This window comes from Seriola dumerili, unplaced genomic scaffold, assembly GCF_002260705.1.
Source record: "Seriola dumerili isolate Sdu_G_001 unplaced genomic scaffold, Sdu_1.0 BDQW01000081.1, whole genome shotgun sequence".
Classification (NCBI taxonomy): domain Eukaryota; kingdom Metazoa; phylum Chordata; class Actinopteri; order Carangiformes; family Carangidae; genus Seriola; species Seriola dumerili.
In genome coordinates, this window is record NW_019174336.1 from 2,508,336 (window position 1) to 2,534,588 (window position 26,253).

At 41.4% G+C, this 26,253-nt stretch overlaps 1 protein-coding gene across 1 annotated transcript; it reads right to left on the reverse strand.

The window, feature by feature from the left end:
- Positions 1-3,165: 3,165 nt before the first annotated feature.
- Positions 3,166-25,050, reverse strand: slc38a9 (solute carrier family 38 member 9). The gene is made up of 15 exons (XM_022744634.1): positions 24,684-25,050; positions 20,829-20,968; positions 17,928-18,057; positions 16,655-16,773; positions 16,500-16,563; positions 16,269-16,362; positions 14,329-14,499; positions 14,128-14,187; positions 12,591-12,800; positions 11,544-11,651; positions 10,132-10,238; positions 9,801-9,914; positions 8,458-8,606; positions 5,784-5,873; positions 3,166-4,655 (listed from the first exon to the last, which is right to left on the reverse strand). The coding sequence occupies exons 2-15, from the start codon at positions 20,924-20,926 to the stop codon at positions 4,490-4,492; spliced, it is 1,680 nt and encodes a 559-aa protein (XP_022600355.1). The 5' UTR covers positions 20,927-20,968; positions 24,684-25,050; the 3' UTR covers positions 3,166-4,489.
- Between the last annotated feature and the right edge of the window lie 1,203 nt (positions 25,051-26,253).

A 26,253-nucleotide genomic window follows, 5' to 3' on the forward strand; every position in this document is an offset into this window, starting at 1 on the left:
AGTCTTTACCAATGAGCTTCCTTCAGTATTAAAAAAGGCTTGTACTTCAGTTTATGCTGATGACGCCACCATATATTTAGCAGAAGCAGCAATTGGTGATTTAAATACAAATCTTGATCAGGAGTTGAAGTTAGTTGTAGATTGGATCAATAGCAATAACGTTATTTTGACTATGTCTAAACAACCAGTGTTATAGGAACAAATAATTATTTATGTAACACATTGCTAAAGCAGGTGGATGAAGACAAACTTTTGGGAGTTGTCCCATGTGGCTCTTTCTTGTGGGTTAAGAACAAATGTTGTCTCTCTTGGTTTGAAGTAAAAAATAAATTCCTGTATTCATTGATGGTTTACATTAGGAATGACATAACAACAAGGACTCAAATTATTCAACAAGGTCAACAACAACACGACTTGAGGTTGTTTTACTTTGCCAAAATCTAAAACCTCAATTCAGCGTACAGTAACATACAGAGCAATGCAGGAATGGCATTCACTGTACCACAAACTATGCTACTAACTACTACCTCAATGGTAAAGGTGAATAATTTCAGAGAAAGACCTCACAAAGTGAATCTATCTGAATGACTAGATCCCACCAAAGAGGAGGAAGAACATTTCATTCTTATTTCAGCTATTTTTTGTAGTTTGGGGTGAAGCAACTCATTAAAATGAATCCGAGGGGGAAAAAGTTCACCTACATAAAGTAGAGTCAAAAACACAATAATGCCAAACCACAACTACACAGGCCTTCACCCACAGACACGGACAGTGGAAGTTAATGTTTTTGCAGATTTATGGGTCACAACACGACCACTGCTGCAAGTATTGTTGCATATAAGCAACAAAACTGAAAACTCCCAGTAATCATCCTCTTGATATGACAGAAACAATGATTCTCCAGATGAAGTCATATGTGGACTCTAAAAATAAAAAATGTAGTTCAAGTCAAAGACAAGGAAAACTTTGGCTGGTCAGATGTTTCAAGTGTGACAGCTGCCAACATGGTGACTGCGGGATGATAACAGTAAAGTAATAACAATCACACCATTGTTAACCACACACAATGACATACATATATACATACATATATGAATATATGTATGTGTATGTATGTATGTGTATATATATATATATATATATACACACATACATACGGCACATCACTCTATTGTAATATTTACAGTAAGAGGTAAGAAGGATACATTAGTTAACCCCCCTGAACTTTTGTTTTTGCCTCTTTTGGGGGGAATCCAAGTCTTAATCAGGGGAATGCAACCACCTCAATACTCCACATAATTCTGACCCTCCTCTCTAAAACTGGACAATAACCTTCCTCAAAGTTACTGAGCTTCCACAAAAAAACTATAAGTCAGTTTTATAATTTTGTGAACATCTGGAAAAGATGGAAAGACGAGAGGATCACGCATAAGTTTTAACAAAATATGAATGAACTGAGGGTAAAGTATGTAAATCAGTGACATCAGTGGTGTGAGTGCATGAATGAGTAGGCGGTGATGTGTAATGAACAAAGGAAATGAACACAGGGCAAAACCATTCACCCAGGGGAGACAGCGACAGATGACTGGATCCACCAGCCTATACCTGATGAACAGCCAGCACAGGTGTTAGTCACCTCCTGCTTCTCTCCCAAAAAATGGAAAAGGACCACCCACAAAGATCAGCACAAACAGGAAGTGAAGAGGGTGATCACATCATTGATTTCCCATATAAGGTTTGCAGAGATTATAAGGACACATCCGTCTTGTTTGCTTCATCTTATCTGCTCACCAACCCAACCTCTGTTGTACAATCAGCAGATTAAATATTTAAACCGAGTCACTGTGAGCACAGTGTGAGCAAAAGAATAAAGCAGAACCAGGGGTGCAAACTCACCAGGGGGTGAAAAATGTGACAATGATGTAACTACTACTAACCCACCACCCATTTCTTTTTGATCTGTCTTCTTTCTTTTCATCATTGCTCTGAGCTGTCTCTATCTCTCTTATGACACAAACTTGATGGAAAGTAAACTCCTCCGCTCAGTGCGATTGAGCCAATCAGATTTCAACAAAAAACGAGGGTCAGTCGAGGGGCCGCTCGTGTTTAGGTGACAAATGTAAGTGACAAGTGACAAGTTTGCGCCCCGGAGGGAACTCCAGCTGCCGTTTCCAGCTTATTGGAGACAAAGGAAGTTCAACCAGTTAATAAATCCAAGGTTCACTGACTTTTTCCACCAGCATTGAAAATGATTAAAGACTGTGTTCAATAAAGACTCATCTTCAACTGTTTGTGTGATATCAGGTCAGAGACACTGTTTGTCTACACTTGTGTCTTGTGTCACAGTTTATGACAAGTTAATGCAGAAAACCAGCTCATTCAGAGGCTCACCGACTTCTTCAAACTGTTCACATGAGGAAAGAGACTAAACTGGTTGTGATCAAGTTGAATATAAGAGAATTCACTCTGATCATGTGATCATTTAAAGCGGACCGTGTCGCTGTGAACTGTCCAGCGGAAGAATTGAAGAAAAATGACTAAAAACAGCTCAAAGGCTTGAGAAGCTAAACTGAAGATCCCACACTGACCTGACACTCTGTCTGCTTTAAATCATCTGACCAGATAAATCCAGTTTTCCATCATTTTGTCAACCATTTCTACAGTAACATTGAACGCACCACTTCATTTTCGACAGAGCTGAACAATGAATCAAAATATTATTGAAATCTCAATGTGGTCAGGTGCAATGTTCAAATCACAGCAGCTGAAATGTTTTGATGAAGGTGAAAATGAATCACAGCAGATCAGAAATGAAGCGCTGTGGAGCTACAGCGACACACCAGCCGATAAATCATATTCTCCTGATGATCATCATCACTTTTTATATTTTTTCAGTGAAAATGACATGAAAACAATGACTTCCAATTGAAACCATTACTCATAGCACAATATCTGTCAAAAAAAAAATCACAATATGCTTTTTTTCCCCCATTGTTGTTCAGCCCTGATCTGTGATGATAATTTTACTGTTTTCATTTCTAACTAACTTAGCAAGAACAATGTTACTAATGACAGGACTAATTAACATTACTCAAGTAAGACCCACATAAAATAAACCAGTTATTCTTCGCATTGGGTAAAAAGACAAACACCAAACTCCTCCTCTTCCAGACTGATATGGTTTATTTTCACACACACATTCCCTTTGTCTATCCTATCATTAATAAAAAATACAACACACTGAGGACAGCAGCTACAATATAGGCGTCATATAAACATGTCAAACATGTAAATCAACACTATTCATAAAATTAAAAGGTTGTGCATAAAGTTTCTTCAAAAGTAGGCACACAACATGGCTGTCCTCAGAACATACAAACAGTTTATATGATCACAAAGTTAGTAATGATTCCCTGGTGTCAGACAGACACACATCTATATGAAAATAAAATCACATGTAAATCACATTTAAACCTGCAGTAACTGATTGTTTTGGTCTCTAGGGGGCAGTGAAGTGAAGCACTGACGTATCACCACCTTTTAAACACACATAGTGACCTTGTTGTCAAACAGCTGCTTATTTCCACACATCACCATGGTGCTTCGTGTGGAGTGGTGATGAATCTCAGTCCAGTGTCCCCTCTCTTTTAGCTCTGTGTTTGATCTCCACCAGCTCCTGAGGGAAATCCACTATGTTCAACAGCTGCTCAGACTGAGTCTGTCTGCAGGTAGAGGACAGTGGAAACATCTGCTGCAGCTGCAAAAGACACGGATCAACACCGAGCTGAAACTCAGTGTGAAGCTCTGTGAAGCTGCAGATTCAGACTCTCTGTAGGTTCATCACAAAGAGCAAAGCCTCTCATATTACACATTATTATTAGATCCATTGTTATTATAAAAATACTGATTACAGCAGCTTTAAAGTTCACTCGCTGTAGTAGAATTAGTGCTGGATTGAGCTGCTGTTTGAACGGAGATAAAAACAGAGCTTTAATATAACAGTTTAAAACACACTCCCCTGCTCGTGACCCCACACACCACATGTTCCTGCTGCTGCTGCTGCTGCTGATGTTATTAAAGAAACAGTTTCAACACACTGTTTGCCTGGGCAGGTCTGGGATCAGTCTGGGCAGGAATAATCAACAGTATCATTCAGGAAATTATCTCCCAGGAAGATTTGATCATAGAAATACCACGGGCTGGAAAATAAAAAAAGATAATGTTATCAAACCGAGACATTTGACTCCTCTTCTTCCCCTGAAATGGAAACCTTTACAAATGACATCACTCTGAGCGTGTGATATTTAATCTGACATCACAGCCACACACATTAACGCTGACCGTCTGCAGGATGCTGTGGGTTATCAGGGCATTACACTGGCAGCCATGGCGTAACTGGGATAACACACACCATTATTCTCCATCTGAAATCTATCACATCTTTTAATCTTGCCTCCGATTGGTTCAGAGCATCTACGTCTAGCTGTCTCTACATGAAGAACTGAGCCAGCAGGTTGGCCAGGCCCAGCAGGATCAGGAAGCTGTGGAAGAGGGCTGAGGGCCAGCGCAGCGTCCCCTGACGCTTCAGGGAGATCATGTGGACTAAAGCAGGGAAGACGAACACGAGAGCCAGGCCACACGTCGCTCCAGAAAACCTGCAGGAGGAGACAGAGTTAACACCAGCAGAGTTAGACTGATCACTGATGCAGCCTCAAGACTGAAGTCTGTGATGATGAATTAACACTTCAACATCAATGACCAAGACAGACAGGTTTAGATTCTTTTGTTACTCCCAGGCTCAGTCATGTGACACATGTGCGTTCTGTATGTTATCCAGAAGCATGAAGGAGGAGAGGATACATCAGAAAGAACCAGGTTTGACTTGATCACTGATTTCTTGAATCATGGAAGTTTTTATTCTCTACAGGTTCACATGTGTGTTAGAGGCTGACAGTGAGCAGCCACACCAGCTCCTCTCGCCTCCTTTAACAGCAGCATTTACTGACAAAGGTGCTGGTTGTCAACACTGCTTGTTAGCGCCAAATCATTTTGAATGAGCAACAATCACTGAGGAAACTCCAACACACAGCTGACTGACCAATGGTGTAACTCCATCACTCAGTCAGGTATAAGGCTGGCTGCACTATTGGTCCACAGAAAATTGTTGACAGAAATGTGTGTTTGTCCCACAAGCGTCTTGATTCTGGAGTTTGTTGCGTGAGCACTGAGGAAGACTCTCAGTAGTCTTCTTCGTTCACACCTAACAGTGATTACACTGCTCACCTCCTGCTCACCGCCATCATGGCAGAAGTTTCCTGTCTCTGTTACCTGGACATCGTCTCCCACACACTGATTCGTCTGAGGCGGCCGCCTCAACATCAACACTGACCATCACGTATTGATTTTCTATTTCTTTTTCTACCATTTTATTTCATTGTAGAGCTGTGCAGCCCCTTGATTCACTCAGCCTCTCTCTCTCTCTCTCTCAACTCTGTTTTCTCAGTTCAATATGTTTTGTTGAATGTCAGGTGAACAACATTGCCAAAGCATCACAGAAATATTGTAATGAGGGAGAAAAAAGAGGAAAAATGTACATACAGTATACATATATATATATATACACACACGCATGTATATTGTTCACATCACATCAGACTTTTAGAGGGTCCCAGCCACTTCCTGTAATGTTGCAGCCTCTGCTCAGCTGTCACACAACAGCTCATTCACACACATGCATTAGTCACCATGCAGCACATGTGAGGAGGAAAGAGTTGTAGACTTACCGTATGATGGATCCGATGTTGGGATAGTACTTGGCCATCAGGACGCCAGCTGCAACTATGACCAGGTTCAGAAACAGAACGTGGAAGAAACTACAGAGAGACACAGTGGAAACTGATCACGTGATGAAATATTAACGACGACTGAACAGACTCTATCAAATGTAATAACACAACATGTAAGAACATAGTACTACACTTTAATATTTATGACCGTAACAACACATAGTTCATCTCCAAGTTTGCGCAGCCCAAAGTTACAGCAGGATGAGAACATGAAGGTGAACCGGCTCCAACTAGGGCTGGGCCATTAATCTCATTTTAATTTTCAATTGTGATTTTGGCTTCCAACAATTATGAAAAGAAGATAATCAAGATGAAACGATTGTTGTGCCGCATTCTGTTTCACAACAATTACCCCCCCCCCCCCTACAAACACTATCCCCCATTCACTTCCTGGTTGCGTTTTGGAGTATGTTAGCAACGTACGCAGGAGTGCATCATCTAGAGCAGTTTGCCAGTTCACTGACGTTCTATATGTAGTCAGGAGAGACCACGCCCTGTTCGGCTGCTGTCCCACACTCACATAATCTTTTTTTTGTTGTTTTTTTTTTCAGTTCAATACATGCATGGTGTTTCCAAAGTCACTGATTAATCCTGCTAAATAATCGTGATCTAAATATTGATCAAAATAATCATGACTATGATTTTTGCCGTAATTGAACAGCCAGAGCTCCAACACACGTCTGACATATCATCACATTACACTGAACAGACACAGAGCAACATGATCATCCATGTAGTAGTGTTTGAATGTTAGTGTGTTCTCCAGCTGCTCTCTGACTGACTGAGTCTGTCTGCTGAGCAGGTCATACACAGAGGCTAGAAACATCTGGAAACATCTGCTGCTGCAGCTGGAAACAGGATGGTGAGAGTGAAGTCTGTGAGTCGGGAGCCGACTCAAAGAGACAGAGATGGAACAGATCATTCACACTACAACAGCCACACAGTCACATTACAAACATCTGATTCATTAATATTAACATATTGATCAGAGCAGGTTTATTGTCAGTGTGAAAATAAATCTGTACAAATTGACCTACATTAATTATAAATGTCAAAAACTGATAATTGATTACTTTCACTGCCCTTTCTGTAAATGATCACATAATGAGTTTGAAGGTGATCAGCTGAGTGTAATGAGGGTGTGACCAGCTGTCAAACATATGTCTCTGTCTGTGTATATGACAGTGATAATGAACAAGAAATGACAGCAGAGAACTGTCAGTTATGTGTTTGAGGTGATTTAGTAACAGTGTGTCCATCACACAGTTTGTCCAGCAGAGAGCGCGCACACTGTAAAATCTCCCCTCAGTAAACACAGTCTCTTCCTGAGTGACTAAAACTGATGTTTTATAGTAATAATAGATCAAATCACAGTGTGAAAGGCTCTGCTCTTAGTGATGAACCATCATCAGCTGAGTCTACAGCTCCCCTCAGCTTCACAGAGCTCCACAGTGAGTTTCAGCTCAGTGTCTATCTGTTTACTGTTTCACTCTCTTTGCCTCGTTTCCAGCTGCAGCAGCTGTTTCCACTCTCCTCTACCTGCGGACAGACTCAGTCAGAGAGCAGCTGGTGAACGGAGTGGAGCGTTTAGCAGATAAAGAGGCAGATATTTCGCTCAGGAGCTGGTGGAGACCAAACACAGAGCTAAAGACAGAGGGAACACTGAGAGTCATCAGGTGACACAGACACCACAACACATGGATCTCCAGGATGATCTGTTGAAATAAGCAGCTGTTTGACAAAAGGGTCACTATATCAGTTTAAAAGGTGATGATATGCCAATGTTGTGTTGACAGCTTGTTTCAGCTGCCCCCCAGTGGTCAAAACTAACAGTTGCAGCAGGTTTAATAATCAGTTTCATGGATCTGATGAGTTCAAAAATGACTATCAGCATTTTTTTTAACTTTCAGTGATCTCTGCAACAGCTGCTGTTGGTGGGGCTACATTAAAGACACCCGGATCTGGGTGGTCCTGAAGCTGGTTGGACGTGATGGACATGTTGAAGACAAAGAAATATTCCAGACTGAAAAATTCCGATTAAAGGAAGAATACAAGAAAATGTGCAAGGCACTGATTAATCCCTCAGAGTTCAGTTTGGTCAGTTATTTAAAACGATAAAAAGAATGTAACATAGCTTTGGCATGAGTCTGAGCAGGATCTCCTTAAAGACTCAGGTTTAAGTGGATCAATGATTGTGGATCAGGTCTGGCCCAGAAACAACCAGTACATGTATAAAACAGGTGCTGCAGGCTGGAATCAGAAAGTTTGTAATATGCCCGCCTCTCCTTATTACGCGATGTGTTTGAGTGAGGAGACGTGATGAGTCCACTAATCCACCACTAGAAGTTTCACACAGATTTCAAGATGCAGATGTTTTGAGTGGAACTGACCTGTTAAAGTAAATCCATTCACTCACTAGGACACATCTCAGGTCAGAATGAATAACGTGGTGCTGCCATTTGGTCTGACTTTCAGGTTAGTAATATTTGACCATACCTTAGTATTTTTTGTTAAAATATGTAGTTTGTGTAAAAATGATCAGTTATCATCATCATCAGTCTGCTTCCACAGAAATAAGAGGAACATTAATGATGAGGGTTAGGGGTCCTACCTGGGGTAATGACTGCCAAAGATCTGGCCCATCATCTGGACCCGCACCAAGTACCCCAGCAGGGGGTAGACTGTGATCATCTGGAACAACAGGAAGGTCCGAGCCACAAACACCATCACATCACTGCTGGGGAAGTTGTCTAAGAAGTTCTGTAGGAGAGAGGAAAGTGGAGGGGGTTTGTTTGAAAAAGCTTCAGCCTCTGTGGAAATTAAAACTGTGAGTCTGTAAAACCACGTCCAGCAGTTTGTAAATCCATCCAAAGACACAGAGACAGAAAATGACACTGATTGATTTTTAGAGAATCTGACTCATGACCACTGAACCATATGTGTCAGAGGCATGTGCTGATATGAACAGATACATCTTAAATCACAAAGTACAGGGAAAAAACATAGGTATGTTCAGCTCGTCTTGCTTTGCTCTTCTACAGTAGCTGTAGTGTGTGCTTTCTATAGACTAATCCACAGGACAGTGGCTTCAGAAATTATTCAGACCCCTTCACTTTTTGCAGATTTTATTGTGGTTGGATCTGACCACAGTTTGGGTCTGAATACTTCTGTAAATTAGTGATTTCAGTTTTTGAGTTTTACTTAATTTGTAAACGTCCTACTGAACCTATTGACCACCTACGGTTAAATCACTGTGACGTCGTCTGACAAAATCACAAAATTGAAAGAGAACCACTGAGAGAGATAGACAGACAGAGAGCGAGAGAGAGAGAGAAGTGAGAGAGAGAGAGAGAGAGAGAGAGAGAGAGAGAGAGAGAGAGAGAGGATGACACATTGACACATAATAGAGGGCCACAGGCCGGACTAGGACCCGGGCCACAGCTGCACACAGGACTTAGGCCAAATAACACGCTCCACCAGGTTAGCCAACGGGCCCAGAGACAGACATCTTTGTTATTTAGTCTCTCACACAGAGCACAGCCTCCGCCTGGATCCGTCCTGAACTCCCTCTGTTTGATACGTAGAGTTGTCATAGCGGCTAATACGAAGCCGCGTTACCAATGACTTCTATCTCTCTCTGCTCTGTGTGTCTTATGTTTAGTTAATCCTCTGCCTCCTTTAGTAATAATGATACATGGCATGAAAGTAGTTTATTTGCTATAATGGAGTCGAGGCTCAGTGTATTGGAAGTGCTCCTCCTCTTCCCCACAGTCCCAGAGCAGCCAGGAAACTAGGGTGGCTCAGTAGACTGCAGCTCGGCACTCTGCTGACCAGTGGTGGAAATATCATCAGTCAGTCAGTCAGTCAGTCAGTCAGTGACATTTGAACTTATAGGCCTGGCCGCACTGTTGTGGTCCAGCCAAAAAAACAAGAGAACTGAAGTGTAAATCTTACTGGTTCGATGCAGTCTTTGAAGAGAGGAGGTGAGGGGAAGGCAGCAAAGATCAACACTCCCACATACAGATAGGTCAGCCCTACTAGAAGATAGGCCACAGACAGGTCCCGCACCTGAAAACACCACAACACATTTACCTTAAAAACAGTATCACTACTTACTGCGTTTCCTCGAAGGGGGTGTTTTGGTAAATTTAGTTGATATTTTATTTGAAGACTCTACTTGATCACAATGTACTTCAGTCAGAAAAATGGACTAAATCAGCAGAGACCAGATTAGTACAATGTAAGACATACAGGTATATATATATGTTCAGAGTGTGTTGCTCACATTGTTCTCTTGGTTCTTGTTGCTCTTCATTAACGTGATGACGCAGTTGTGAATGAAAAAGGCCAGAGTGAGGACTCCAGTCAGCTGAGGGAAGAGCAGTCTGAACTCTGAGAGAACAAGACAGAGATGATTCATCTGAAACTGCACAGAAAGAAAACACATCCACACGTCCTCTGCAGCGCTCCTCTAGTGGTTAAACTGTCCATGACCGTCGACAGGGTTCATCCCTCCGGGAGCATGAATGTGTTCAAATCTCATAAAACTCTGACTGACAGATTAAGAGATAAGTCCTAGCCCTTCGTGGCACCAGAGGAAGCTACAGCGAAGGTAAGGGAGATCCGATTTACTCTCAGGGAACTGCTGAACTATTTAAGTGCTCAGTAACAGTCGAGCTGTCTGTCTGTGGAAGAGTTGGACGTAGACACAGAAGAAAACTCTCTCACTCATGTATTATGATGTAGAAAGATTTCTAAAAGGTCAATTGAGTAATAGATGATGGATAATAAATAGATGGACAGGAAAATGTATCTTTTTTTTGGCAAATTCATCAAAGCCAATATCTATTTAATAAAGGTCATCACACTGAGGAAAAAATCTTAATCATAAAACAAATAAAAAATAATAAAAATCAAATACTGGTTTTAACTAGTTATACACATTGATCAGCAGCACTGTCCAGATTACTTTATACACCCACATATACTGCAGGGACAAATACCACTGTGTTCTAGTAGGAGCCAATATCCTCATATACAGGATACCTCGACCACAGGTAGGTATAAGAAAATATATAATAATAATAATAATAATAATAATGAGAAGAAGACTCAAATATAAAACATCCAATCAAATCAAAGTACAATGTACATAAAAATGAAAAAGAAAGCACACAATAAAAGCTTCTTTATGAAAATGTGTCGTAAGAAGTGAAGAAGAAAAAACTGAACTGAGTCAGAGAGTCTGATCTCCTCTGGCAGGTTGTTCCACAGTTCAGGGCCCTGACAGCAAAGGCCCCGTCTCCTTTGATTTTTAGCCTAGACCTTAGACCGACCAGCAGTGAACTACCAGAGGATCTCACACTGTGTCCTGGATCATAAGGGGATAAAAGCTGGGGGGGGGGTCAGCCCAAACCTGACCTTAAAAGTCATGAGAAGAATTTTAAAATCAATCCTAAAATAAACAGGCAGCCAGTGTAGAGATGCTGAGTCCAGGGTGATGTGGACACATCGTTTGGACTGGGTTAGGAGCCGAGCTGCAGCATGCTGAACTAACTGTAGTCGGTGGGCTGATTTTTGACTGAGACAGGTATATAGTGAGTTGCAGTAGTCACTCTACTGTAACTCTCTGTGTAGAGTATGTCTACCAGGTTCATCTGGGGAAAGAAGAAGCACTAAGACCTGCAGCAGGTTTACCTGGAACGTAGAACTCTGTCGTGTCGATCCAGTGGAACTCCAGGTGGAACCCGAGGCGGACAGCTTTAACGGTGACCAGCGCGATCAAGTAGATCACTGATATGGTGCCTGGGCGAGACACAGCAGTTCAACATTCAGAGGGAAAACCCACAACCGGAGGTCTGACTCTAAACCTGAACCCCGAGCTGGGAAACTCTGGGTCTTTAGTAACACAACAGCTGATCAGGGTTAGTTAGTGAAAGAAGCCAGTTCACGGTGGAGCATCCATCTGATAACAGTGCAGGTAGAAACATTAAGGAGGACGACGCACCTTAACCTCAGAGCAGGAAAGTGCAGGAATCTCACTGTGTATTATACATTAAAACTTTTTATGTTTATTAGCTGTAACCTGACAAAACACAGACATGAGGATGAACCACATGAGGCATCTTTTACTAAACCTGGACTCTAGTTTACATACAGAGCAAATCTTAGCTCAGCAGCATTTAATGACTGTATCTCAATATGTAGTCAATTTAAACACAGTAACTCAAATGCTGTTTATGACGGAGTATTGGGGCATTTTTGAAATTTCAAGGATAAATTCGTAATATTTCAAGAAAAAGATTCAGCATCAGGACATTGAAAAGATTGTGCAGAAACTGAGTCTATTCTATAGTTAGACAGACAACCAGCAGCTGACACTGACTGTCTTTTCACCTGTTTGATTGGCTGATGAAATATTCCAAAAAAAATATGTTTTTCTCTCTCGAAAATTTTACATTTTTAATTCTCGTAATATTACCACTTTTTACTTGAAATATTATGATTTTATTCCAAAAATCAATATTGTGACTTTATTCTCAAAATTTCAGATTTCTTTTTTTCCTCACTGTGGCCCTGATACTCTGTCGTGCTGTTTAAACCAGTTTGGGCTTTTAAACTAACTTTAGTCCAGTTTCAAATGTCTTTCCAGCTCTACCACTGTCATCCTCACTCAGAAATACTCCCGTCATCTCCAACATGACTCTGATACTCTAAACACCACTGCTCCTGCTTGCATCTTACCCAGGAAGGTGAACCTAGCGAAGAAGGAGGCTGAGCGGAAGCAGAGCAGCGGCAGCAGCAGGATGATGAGGTAGAAGGGGATGGTGTTGGTTTTGCTCCACCAGTGTTCAAACGAGCCGGTGTCAGACGTGTCATTTCCGCTGTTGCTGAAGATGAGCGTGGTGGTGGTGTCGTTCCTTCCAGGGTCAGTGTTCGGGTACGGACAGATGACTGGAGAACAAACCAACAGAGCGTCACCATCTGTCCTCTCACTGTATTTACTAAAACCCAGCTTTTTCCTGCTCGACATTCAGGAAGCAAGTTGTTTATAAATGATGGAGTGTGCAGTCAGGGCACAACCAACATACACACGTACCTACACAGCATAAAACAAGTGACAAGATAAATATTCTCAGTTAACCTGAAAGGACAGAACTGATCTTTACTTACACCAGCACAACATGCTGTATATCTGGAATATATACTGTATTAATGGACTGTGCTGTTACAGAAAGGCTGAGTGAGAGTGTAAGTGCTGAACAGGTCATCTGTGGTTTCCAAGTAGTTGTGTGTAAATGAAACTGTAAGTGTTATAGTCTATAAATATAGTTCATTAACAGACGTTATGGAGCTTGTAGGGTTAATCTGACGTCTACTTTAATAGCAGCACTCACATCCTCTGTTCTGAATGTAATTCCAAATAGATTTACCACGAACGTGATGTGAATATTCAACTGGAGTGTAATCTTTTAAGCTGCCTTTGGCGGCCATATACAACATGCTGTAGATCCCTTGTTGCAGTCAATGAAGCCTTGAGGACATTTGGAATACTGGTTACAGCACTGTATAGTTGACTGTTTCTGGCTATTATCCTATTGCTATGATGTAGGTTTTTGTTTTCACAGAATAATTTGCACTAATTGTTCATATAAATAAAACTGTATATATATGCAGTATATATAACTATACTTGCATTGCACTAATTGTATATTTTTGTTTGCTTTTGTTCCCCCAGATAAACACAACTCTGTGAAGTGAAATTGGCTGAAAGACACTGAGATCTGCCTTTACTGCTGTGGGACTTGAGTACACCAGCATCTTTACATATCTATACATTTATATTTCACAGTTAAGATAAAAAAATAAAAAAAAACTGAACAGGAACTTGACAAAAATGTAGAAAAATTCATTAGCAAAAAACAAGTATTGGCCAATAAATAAAGATAAAATGATTTGATTCCAGGTTGTATATTACTACCAAATACACAGGCTCTAATCAGCATAATTATTTTTTTCTGATGCATCCTGTCTATCTTTGCTTTAAATTCAAGGTTAGCCATGGTCACCCAACAGGCCGCTCTACACTGTGTGACTCTGAGCCTCCCAGACCAGAGCCGTGAGAGAGACGTGGTGAAATCTTTGATGACACATGTCCAAGGTGAACTTAGAGACCAAAGACTGTGTCTGTGTGACAGTATCAGAATGTCAAAAATGTAGGACCACACTTTCACTGTGTGTCGACTAATGAAACAATAAAGTTGTAATTCAAGTGTCTCACCTCTGTCTGAGCCGTTGGTTCCAAACTGTGAATCTGACATGTTGACGTTGTGAGCGTAGTCTGGAGACAGACGAGTAAACCATCAGGGCTTCTTACACATTTAAAAAGGTGCAATCACTAATAATTTATCAATAATTTACCAATAATTTATCATCTCTCTGTACGAAACAACCAGGCGCTGATGAGAGCTCTGTGACTTACTGTAGATAAACTGTCCCGTGTTGTAGAGGAAGTTAGACATGAGGACCCAGTAAACCACCATGGCTCCAATGAGGGACACCATGGAGAACACCAGGCTGGACCACTGGCCAAATTTACCAAAGTAGTACCTGCACACGTCCGGGAACTCCCAGTCCGACGTGTCCACATAGGCTGGACAGAACAGAGAGGGGACAGAGCAGTGAACATCTGATCACATCACTGTCCAGGGTGCAGTTCAGTCAGAACCTCAGTTCATTGAGGTAAAACGATGCTGTTATTTATATCGTTTTAATGAACATGGCAGCAAGTTTTCTTTTTGTCGAATCAGTTTAAATGAATGTCTTTAAATCTGATTGTTAAGCACAGCCGCAGCCTGCGTTTGGATGATTTGATGGATGGATGAATGAATGGATGAATGGATGGATGGATGAATGGATGGATGGAGGAATGGATAAATGGATGGATGGATGATGGATGGATGATGGATGGATGGATGGATGGATGGATGGAGGAATGGATGATTTGATGATTGGATGGATGGATGAATGAATGGATGAATGGATGGATGAATGGATGGATGGATGGAGGAATGGATGGATGGATGGATGGACGGATGATGGATGGATGGATGGATGGATGGATGGATGGATGGTTGGATGTATAGATGGATGGATGGATGTATGGATGGATGGATGGATGGTTGGATGTATAGATGGATGGATGGATGTATGGATGGATGGTTGGATGGATGTATGAATGGATGTTGGATGGATGGATGGATGGTTGGATGTATGGATGGTTGGATGTATAGATGGATGGATGTTGGATGGATGGATGGATGTTGGATGGATGGATGGACGTTAGTGTTAGCCCTGTTTACCAAACAGCCAGAGAAAAGAGAACAAACTACATATTTTAACTGTGACCATCACACAACTGTATCATCACATCGTCCGACATGTTTCCAGGCCTCTCTACTGAGGAACACTGAGTCATCACCGCACTGCATTCATCATTACAATGTGAATTTAACAGAGAGAAAACGACCTGTGGCTCCTCCCTCTTTCTCTCTTTGTAAAACACAGCTGACATGTAGAAGAGTCAGGGAGGGAAATCAGCTGCAGTGAAATCTGATCAGAGACCCGTGAGTCAGTGTGTGTGTGTGCCGCTCTGAGGTGTGAAGGCTGACGAGTACATGCTACAGGAGTCACTTCTCTGTGGAAACATCCAGACTCTCATCACAAACAACCACTGGAGGTTATGAAGCAAACTCCTGGTTAAGTGGAGCTGGAAACGTCAGCTCTCCTGCAGAGCCCATTGCAGAACCTGCTCCTGCCTTGGGTCAGGGAGTCTGACCTTCAACTGAACCTCATTCAGGAGTTTCTTCATTCAAGTGTCTCCTGGGTAACTAGGCAAAAATAAAAACATACATACTGACTCTTTCCTGCTCACTGATTTCTTATAGATAGATAGATAGATACAGTAGATAGACAGATAGATAGATAGATAGATAGATAGATAGATAGATAGATAGATAGATAGATAGATAGATAGATAGATAGATAGATAGATAGATAGATAGATAGATAGAGCACACCTAGGTATTTATAAGTGTGCACCACCTCAATGTTGTGTGCAGAGGGATGTAATTATGAAATATCACATAAAATATAATGAAGAAATATCATGACGTTTTCAGTGTAACGCATTACATGAAATAAAGAAAAAGCAATGAGACTGAATGAATACAAGTTTTCTGAATGAGGCAGACGATGAGTGATGGAAACAGCAGATTATTTAGGTTTTTGATGACTAGCAGCACACGCAGGATAATTCAGTATATCACCATTTTTAAATGTTATGATGACTGGTAGGAAAAAAAGAGATAACTGATTAGTAGCAGAATATTATCAGTATAATCGCCAGTGCTGCTGACTTACGTATGGCCTTTGGTGATTTGAGGACGACGTAACAACAGTAGAGCATCAGCAGGCCGACGAAGATGAGGATGAGGATCCCCAGAGTGAAGCCAGCCTAAAGACACAAACACACACTGACGACTCAGATTTATTGTGCACACACAATGCAACACAGACATGTCAATAACAACTGTGGTCAATACAAAAATACTCATTTCAGATTCAGCCTCTGAATATCAGGGGGTAAATCACCTGCTTTATACCCCAGGGGATGCTGAGGATGGACGTGCCCATCATGGTGTTCCATATAGCAAATCTGTGAGGAGAGGAGAGCAGGTGATGACCACAGCAGACAGACACCTTCATCACTGAAGAATGAGGAGAGGCGTGCTGCTGACAGGGCTTACATGGTGATGATACTGGGGTTTTTAGAGGAGGGGTCACTTCCGGTCACCTTGAAAGCCGTCCCCAGGGGGCTGTAGATGTAGATCTCCTCCGGCCGGGGGATCACATGGTTTGGAGGACTCTGGAGGGGAAACAGGCAAGAGAGTAAAGATGGAGTCCTCACAGGTACAGCAACATGAAAACAACATGTAAAGATCTCATACGATCAAAATATACATGAAACCAAATGAATCAGACACCACATGGTGGATTAACTGTTGTGGTTTATCATTATACAATGGGTTATCCAATTGGGGTTAATTATAGTGCTGGAGAGTATGATCTTTGAATGTTCTTCAAAAGTTTGTTCCCAATAAATTTACAAACCTTACCTTTGCTAGAAAATGAACAAATAACAGATTTTTTTTTTATTTTTTACAATAAATCAAATAAACAATTTTTTGAGTTTTATTTTACATTTTTGAGTTATACACAGAAATACAAATAAAAATCCTCCACAGTCTAATTCAGGGGTTTTCAAAGTGTGAGAGTGGGCCTCCCCGCAGCCACACCTTGGAAAATGGCACCCCCCCCCACCACACCTTAGTTTACTTGATTTGATTCGCTCAATTCCTGGATACCTATGGAATCATGGTTATGTTATTAGCCTTATACTGCTGTTTGACATAACTGGAGACTAAACCAAATACATAAAAGAGGTCTGTCCTGAGGCCTTTATGAGTTTCTGATTCTGGGAAATAAGGAAAAACAGTAAAATTCACCGAAACTACTCTATCTCTTATCTCTAATCTATGTCTTTAACCAAATCACACACATTAAGGCTAATTTACATGATAATTAATTGAATAACTCATTTTTCTCTCTTCTGTTTACTGAGCCTCCACTGGAACTGATTGGAGCCCCCCTGGTGAGGCCTGTCTCCCACTTTGAAAACCTCTGGTCTAATTCACTCATGCAGCACTGTCCTAACTGTAGAACCACAGTATCATTAACTGAATACATCAGAACAGCTTCAAATTTACAGCCTGTCACAGAAACATGTACTTCAACAACCTGCTGAAAGAAAAGGAAAGCGACAATACAACCCTGAGAGGAAACCATTCTGTTTCTCTCTAACCCTGATCCTGGTTCTGTTAAAGAGTTTTTCCTTTCAGTGTGAAAGGTGCTGCTCACGGTGCATCTAGGTCTCAATAATAACATTACAAAGAGTATAGACCTGCTCCATATGACCAGAGCCCTAAGACTTCTACATGAAGAGAGATGGAGTGGACGTACCAGCAGCCTGTCAGAGGAGCCCGTCAGTCTGCCGTAGTAGTGGACTCTGCTGTTGAGGATGGCGGCCTCAGCAGTGACCCTCTCCTGAGGTTCATCATCCACGATGTTCCTTGGCTCCACGTGGAACGGCCTGGAAACAGACAGAGAGGAGCAATGTTCAATCTATCAAACAATAAATCAATTAAATCATTAAAGGCTCTGTATGTAAAATTGTTATTAATGACATCAGCTGCAAGGTGAACTGCAGTCAGCTTCCTGTTGCTTGTGCTTTGTAGGTGTGAGTGAACATCCTGGACATCAACCAAAACAGTGACGTGATTGAATGTGACCGACCTGATCATGTTGATAGATGAGGTAACTGAAGTTCCACTGTTTGACTATAAACTAGATCTGAGATTATAGAATATATTTACCTCTCCAGTGCACAACACTAAAACACAGTGTGGAGATACAGTACGTCTGACTTGGTGAAACTACAGTTTCACTGACGTCATGTGTTTTTGAAACAGGATTCAATTATAAAGTGTAATATCATTATCAACTTGTTAGCTAGTGCAGAGACTGTCCTGTGAAAAACGAGCCCACAGGTCGTCTGTGCAGCAGCTTATTATGACCCATGGTTACGTTTGGTTGTTACGCGACATCTAGTGGTCGTAGTAGTTATGACAGGAGCGAAGGGAAAAGTGCGGAGACGTAATATAACGTTGGATGGATGGGTCAACAAAACACAGGAATATGACATTCCCATGTGAAACCAGTAGTTTATATTGTTTCTATTATCCATGACCGTTCGTTGTTATTATTGTAACCATGACAACAAAGATCGTCTGATGTTGAGGAAGTACTTATTTTAACCCAAATCATGATCTTTTCCTTAACCTAACCAAGCCATTACCGTTATTATAGTAACCACGACAACGTTCGGTACGCCGCTCTCGGTACAGTCGCATATTTATTATGGTAACCATGACATCAAGGTCATGTACATGCCGCCATGGGAGCGCTATTTCAGGAGACACTCCTATGGGACGTATCACAGGGTTGCTCCTCTGAGTCATATTTGAGGGTAGGAACAAATGAACAACCGTATGGATTGGAGGACTTGTTGCTAGTACAATATAAGCTAGTGACATTGAACTAACCTATTCTTGTTACATGATACATTACCTGCATTTATATGACACATTCCTGTTGGCTAGTTAGCCACTGTTTGTCTAGTTTTCACAGAGAGGCTCAGCACAGTGACACTTACTGGGTGATAACACTAACAGTTAGTGAGCTCAGACAGAACATTATACATAAGATGTGCTGTCACACTTCATTACTGATGTTTCCATGACAACTCTCATGTCACTAAATCAAAGCTCTGATGTTAAAGACATTTTATATCGTCAGGTAATGTTTCTGTACTGAGGGGGCACAATGACAATCCTAAACTAACATCAGTTATAAACAGATGACAGGAGCAGGATGAGTAACAGACTTATAAACTTATAAATCACAGGCATTTTGTTTTGTGCAGGGAGCTGTTTTTTACGTTACGTTACAATCCATTCTCATGTTGGCAATAAAAAGAGAGTTTACATGTAAATTGCTTCTTACATATAAAAAGCTGTAAACTGTGTAAACCTCCTGATTCCAGCTTCTGCAGTGTGAGGAGAGGCAGCTTCTCTCTGGTTCGGTTGGTCATTGATCTGTTTGTGATTTTTCCAGTTTTCTGACATTTTATAAACGTGAAATTGATCACATTAAAATAGTTCATTGCATCTGGACTGGAGGAGCTCATAAGTTCATACACATGAACACAAACACACGTGTGTGTGACTGATGTGGCGGGAAGCTCATCGGTTACTGTGAAATACCTCACTGATGAAAATTAACACAAACTGTTAATTCAGCTGACACACACACACACACACACACACACACACACACACACACACACACACACACACACACACGACACACACACACACACACACTATGTGTTAGTGTCTACCTGTCAGTTCCAGGAAGTCTCACTTGTTTATTATCTAGTGAACAGTGAGTAAAACACAAACATCCTCGGCCTATCAGCTGACCAGAGCCAGACTGGATCCAAAGATCAGGGTGATGAAAGAGAAACTATGACATCCTCCATGTGTTTAATCAAGTCTTCCTCTAAAGATGATGAAAAGACTTTCATTGTTGATACATTAACAGTCTAAGCTCACTTTACACAGTGTGAGGACATGACGCAGTTTTTAACAGCTCATACACACAGACCACCTCACAATGTACCTGCACAGTAAACACATGGAGACACAGCTACACCATCACACATTTGGGATGATGTAAGAACACAAATCAACAACTTATAGAACATAGGTCTAGCTGTTTTTAGGCATTTTAATGTGGGAAAGTTAAAGATTAGAACTTTAAGTCACAATGTGTGAATACAACTGGTCTGTTTCTGGTGAAGTAAACATGTCTCACACATCACTGTTTATAACAGAGGGGGTTTATCATTTACTAATCAGTTCATCCTTGAGTCCAAGTGAATGTTTGTGGCAAATTTAAAGAAGTTCCCTCAAGGTGTTACTGAGATACCACGTTCATGAGTGAGCAGGAGAGGGTTTACTCTTTATTATGCCTCCATTATGTTGAGACGGACAACATAATGCTTCTGGCCCTGGTTGTTGCCGGCATGGAGGCATAATAAAGAATAAACCCTCTCCTCCTTATTAACATGTCTATGTCTCTGTTTCCCTGTCTCTGTGTCTCCTCTTCCAGTAAATGCATACGCCTCCTTCATGTTATCTATTGAACATCCTGAGCCTATGAGCAGCTGTGTCTCACAGAGACAGCTCAGTGCTGGTAAGTAGTGTGTATTGATTGGTGTAGAGTTTCAGTGTAATTCACCTTTTAGCCTTGACGTCCAGAGAGTCTGTGGAGCCTTTGTGTGAGTAGCTCTCTACAGTCTGCTCTGAGCTCAGCAGAGGCCTGTAGTCGTCCTCCATGATGCCTCGACTGTCCGCTACAGCTCAGCTCTCATCACCTGACTGAGAGGACACATGTTGTAAAGTACAATCACAGATAGTCACAATAAAACATTATTTGTGTGGTACAGTTGTTTACTGCAGTCATGTGTAGCTGACATCACAGTGAACCTTCTTCAAATCTTGTTGTGTTGTTCCACTGGTTCACACTCACCTCAGCACACTGTGAAAATCTACCAGTAAACCTGGGTGAACTATAATACTGAATATTGTGTCTGATGGATTATCTGACTACAGCAGAGTTCAAATCCCTCAAAGCTGATTTTCATACAGTGAAAAACAAACTTGGCCAAATTAAGCTGCTGCTGGGCCTCGATCAACATCCACTCCTCGACACAATATCACATGGTCCAACTAATACATGAGGAATATGAACCATGTAGGGTCAATAATGAAATAATGAAGGTGTTAAAACACAGGTGCTCAGGATTATGTAATTACAACGATGTATTACGGCCACATTGAGGTAAAAAGAAATCTGAAATTACAAGAACAGTCATAATAATAATAATAAGAGAATAAAGTCTTAATATTACGAGAAACGTTTCAAGAGAAAAAAACATATTTTTTAGGAATATTACATCAACCAATCAAACAGGTGAAAGGACAGTCAGTGTCAGCTGCTGTTTGTCTGTCTAACAATACAATAAACTCAGTTTCTGCACAGTCTTGTCAATGTCCTGATGCTGATGATGATGCTGATGCTGCTGATGATGATGCTGATGCTGCTGATGATGATGATGATGATGATGATGATGATGATGATGATGATAATGATGATGATGATGATGATGATGAAAAGCCTAAAGATGAAGTTTCTCCTTATTAGTGAAACCTCTGCTAAAGTAGAACTTCACAGGATGCTCCATGTTCCTCATTTTAAAGCTTCTGATGTTTCCCTCTAATACAACATGGAACCTAAAATTATAGCTTTATTCCCATTATATTATGACTTATTTTTTGTAAAGTTAAAGACTTTATTCTCATAATATTACAACTTTTTTCTCGAAATTTCAGATTTTTCTTTCCTCAATGTGGCCCTAATACTCGTCATATGAAATGAAGCAGGACCTCATCATGCAAACTGATATATTTGTGCTTAAGTACAGTATAATATATAACTTTACAATTAATCAGTTTATCACAACCCTGAAACACAGTGACCCTGATAAATGTGGGGGCCCTGGGGTCCATGCCCCTGGAGGAGCTGCTTTTGCCCAGCTGATAATACAGCTCTGGTAAAATCCAGAGGCTGCTTAGAAAGGAGAAACACCCACTTCAGTAGTGATGTAAAATACATATGACTGAGATGTGATATTGAATCTCAAAACAAACTTTAAGCACCAATGAGCTGCTCCTCAGGGTCCAGTGTTGAAATACTGAGTGGCAATGATACAGACTCTAGTACAATCACGACACATTAAAAAGTTGTATCATGATATAACAGGAGTAAACACATGCACATCACATGTAGGTTAAAATCTACTGAAGAACTGAATCAGCTGCATACTGACTCACAACGTTTCAGTTCCAGTTAGCTGTATGTTTGGGATCATAATCATGGATCTGACCAATCAGAGGCTCCCTGAGGGTTCCTGCTCTGTATCGCCCTGGCAAAGAGAGAACGATGAACGACCTCAGCCTCATCCAGACCAGAGCAGTGTGTGGTCCAGTAGTAGAGTGTCAGTCTTGGAGTCATAGCTCTTACGTTTATAGTCACAGGTTGATATTTGTTGTGTTGTTTTCGCCACATTCGCCACAAAACAAACTACAATAACTTAAAAGGAGAATCAAGAGGATCTGGTTTCAATGAGAAGATTGTGAACTGGATCCATATTTGATAAACCGCAAACTGCATGAGGAGATACAGTGGATCCAGAAAGTGTTCAGACCCCTTCACTTGACTTTGTTGTAGATTTAACTTTAAATGGATAAAAATCTCTCAATAAAAAAGCTCTCAATAATCCATAATGACAAAGTGACATTTTTTGTTAATTTATTAAAAATCAAAAACTGAAATTTCTCATTCACAAAAGTCTTAGCTGTGTCTCCAAACTGTGGTCAGGTGGAGTCCACCTGGGACAACCTGAACTGACTGGACCGAGTTCAGAAAGACTCCTGACACCTGTGTGTGTCAGGTCCAGAGACCATGAAGTCCAGTGAACTCTATAGACCTCTGTGATCAATATGTGGAAATACTCATGTCATATTGGCTGACAGGTCTCTGATTGATGGGGTTACTATGGTTACCGTAGCCAGTTAAACCAATGATTAATTAATTCAGTTTGTAGTTTGATTTTTCTCTGATCATGTCACAAACTGACAGTTTACCACAGCTTCTATAGAGCCAAACTTCAGACTGTCATTTAACCAGGAAATAAACACCAATGATTCAGACGTGTCACACACCCACACACACACACACAGACACAGATATCACTGCAGGTCAGTGTCAGAGGTCAGAGGTTTTGAACCATCATCAACCTATCAGGAGCCTTCAGACAGAGGATAAACACAGTCACCAGTCTGCTCTTTATCTACAATGGAAACACTGTTGTTGACTGACTGTTGTTCCTCCTCACACTCTGTGGTGTAATGTGACAAACAGCTTCCATCAGCCACCTGTGGTTACAAACATGATGTGGTTCCCTGATAGAAACTGCACAGAGAACATGGAAAAACTCACATTACCTGGACAGGAATCCAACTGGACTACTAGTTAGGCTACTAGTTAACATTTAAAATTTTTAAAAGATAATTATCATTATTATTAAAAAAAAACACCTGTTCACATTTTAAGCAACGTGTAGCCCACATGCAAGATACAGTATGTGCACTGGTTTCAGTTCAGTTCATTCCCTGGTATGTTTTACTCTCATGTACGGTGGCGTTTCCCTCCTCTGCTTCCTGTTTCACTGTGTGTGTCAGCAACTCCACACACACACACACACACACAGGGAGAGAGAGAGGTCGACAACCCGTCATGTTAATAAAAACAAGTGTTCTAATCTCAAACCATAGATGTCAATGTCAAACATCTAACAGGACAATTATCAGCTGTTTTACACAAATAAACTCACCATTATTTTTATCTTTATCATTGATATCATGTTGAAAAATAAGAAGAAGAATTCTGAGTCTATAATATGACAGAGGTCTCCTCTGTTAACTGTCACGTGAGTTTACTTAATGTTTCAGTCATTAAAGTTTATTTGTTGTTGTTCAGTTTAGTTGTTTGTGTCACTGTTGTCTGACTCTGCTCACTGCACGTAAACAAACTGAACTAAACCTGCTCCATAGGTCAAAGGTCAGGACCATCATCCAGCTGTGAGGATTAGGGGTACCCAGGTTCAGACCCGTATCCTGAGTCCTGCTCTGTGCCTGCAGTGGCATGAAGTGGTCTGAGGACTCTCTGACACACAAACAACACAGACACACACAACACACGCACAGTGAAGCGTCTTCTTCCTCATACCTGCCTCCATCAGACTGACACCTACACACTCAAGTGGCACGTGACCACACCAACACATCTCAGTACAAACTGACAAACCACACAACGTTTGTGAAAGGTCTGAGTCTCCGCCTGAACCATGAGGTCTCAGTCACAGAGACCGTCCTCTCCTCTACTTAAACTAGTTCCTATGAATCGGATTTCAGAGGAAACAAAGTGCTGAGTCTGCAGTCCAGATTCAGCACAACATGTTGTGAGTCTTACCGGGCGGTGGCTGTCTGTCTCCCTGTTCCCGCTTCACCGTAGGTCGGCGAACTCTCAGTGAACCCCCCCTCTCGGACCAGACCCGGGCCCTGGTGTCAGTGAACCGTACCGGTCTGACGTGACGACCCTTCCTGGGTCTTCAGCTCATCTCAGGTCTGCTGTGTCAGCAGAAGTTCCCTCCAACGAGCAGGACTTACGACCAGACGTCAACACACTTTACGACTCGTCCGCGGAGGACCGCAGAGGAACGCGACAGTTAGACAAATGAACGGTCGACTGAAGAGTCAGACAGCAGGGAAGGTGAAGAGACGAGCACCCCCTGATGACACAACAGTTGTGTTCGTGTTGTTGTCATCACTGGAGGTCTGATTCTTCTTCTGCTGCTCCTCGGTCTGCCTGCTCTTCTTCTACGGTCTGCACAGAGTTCAGCCGCCCTACCGCCCCCCTGCTGGACCGGATGTGTGTTTAATGTACAGAGGATGTACTGAATAAAATCATCATATTGACCACTCTAATGGAACTGATCAAATGTAATCGATAGGCCGCCCTGTCAGCACAAATATATAAATTATAGTATAAACTATATTATAATTTACCATCTTGTGACTATGACTTCCTGTCTCATCTGTATACAGTACTGACAATTGTCACTGAATGAACTTAATACTGAAGAAATCTAAAAACCTGGGGATTCTCAGGCGGGTTATTGAACATTTTCCCCAGATGCTGAGGCCTCCAACATGTTTTTGTGTTGTGTTGTCTGTGATGAGTGTGTGTCAGCTTGAGACTGGAATAATGTGAGAGAGCGGGAAACAGTTGCATGCAGTCTGACAGGTGAGACAGGTGTGTAGGTGCAAGGCCATCACAGAGGTTCAGTGTGATTAATCCTCCATAAAAAAAAGTCTGTACAGTTTTATATTTGATTTTAGTTCATGCAAATATATCTTATATTTTCTATGTGAGGACTGCTGGGTTTCACTGTACCCACCAACACAGCTGATAATACTGATCAAGAGCCTGTTGATAAGACCTGCTCCGGGAGAGGAGAGGGCCCAGGTGAACCTCTGACAGGTCTGGGGGCAGGGCTGGGACTCAGGACCTCGTCAGGAATCCGGCAATAGTACAGCTGCTCGGTCGTTGCTATCTGAACAAAGCTGACAGATACAGGCACTCACAGAGAGATAATCTTCTTGTTCAGAGTAGAGCAAACACTGCAGGCTATGTATTCAAAACTTTTATTTGTAATGAAGAGATTAACAGTTTGTTTGCTCTTTTTTAAATAATAACTATAACTGGCCTCAGCACAGAGACTGGGACTGCACCATTCAGAAGCTTATTCATATAACCTGTGTTTTTCCTGTTTGTCTTTCACCTTTCCCTTAAAAAGAATCTGACACTTCATTCTTCTCAGGGCCAATGATGTTCCTCCCATCTCCTGCCACAGCTGTTGTCGTCTTTATTCAATCAATAATCAATCAAATAAATCAACTTTATAGTGCTTTGTACTTTATATCACTTTATGCTCTTGTAGGTTAAGTAAATGCAGATTTGCTTGACAAAAGAAGAACGA

Coding starts and splice junctions, on each gene's coding strand:
- slc38a9 (XM_022744634.1), bottom strand. CDS start 20,926: ATGGAGGACGACTACAGGCCTCTGCTGAGCTCAGAGCAGACTGTAGAG. Junction 18,058..20,828: donor CTGGACGTCAAGGCTAAAAG/GTGAATTACACT, acceptor GTCTGTTTCCAG/GCCGTTCCACGTGGAGCCAA. Junction 5,874..8,457: donor TTTGGCAGTCATTACCCCAG/GTAGGACCCCTA, acceptor GTCTCTCTGTAG/TTTCTTCCACGTTCTGTTTC.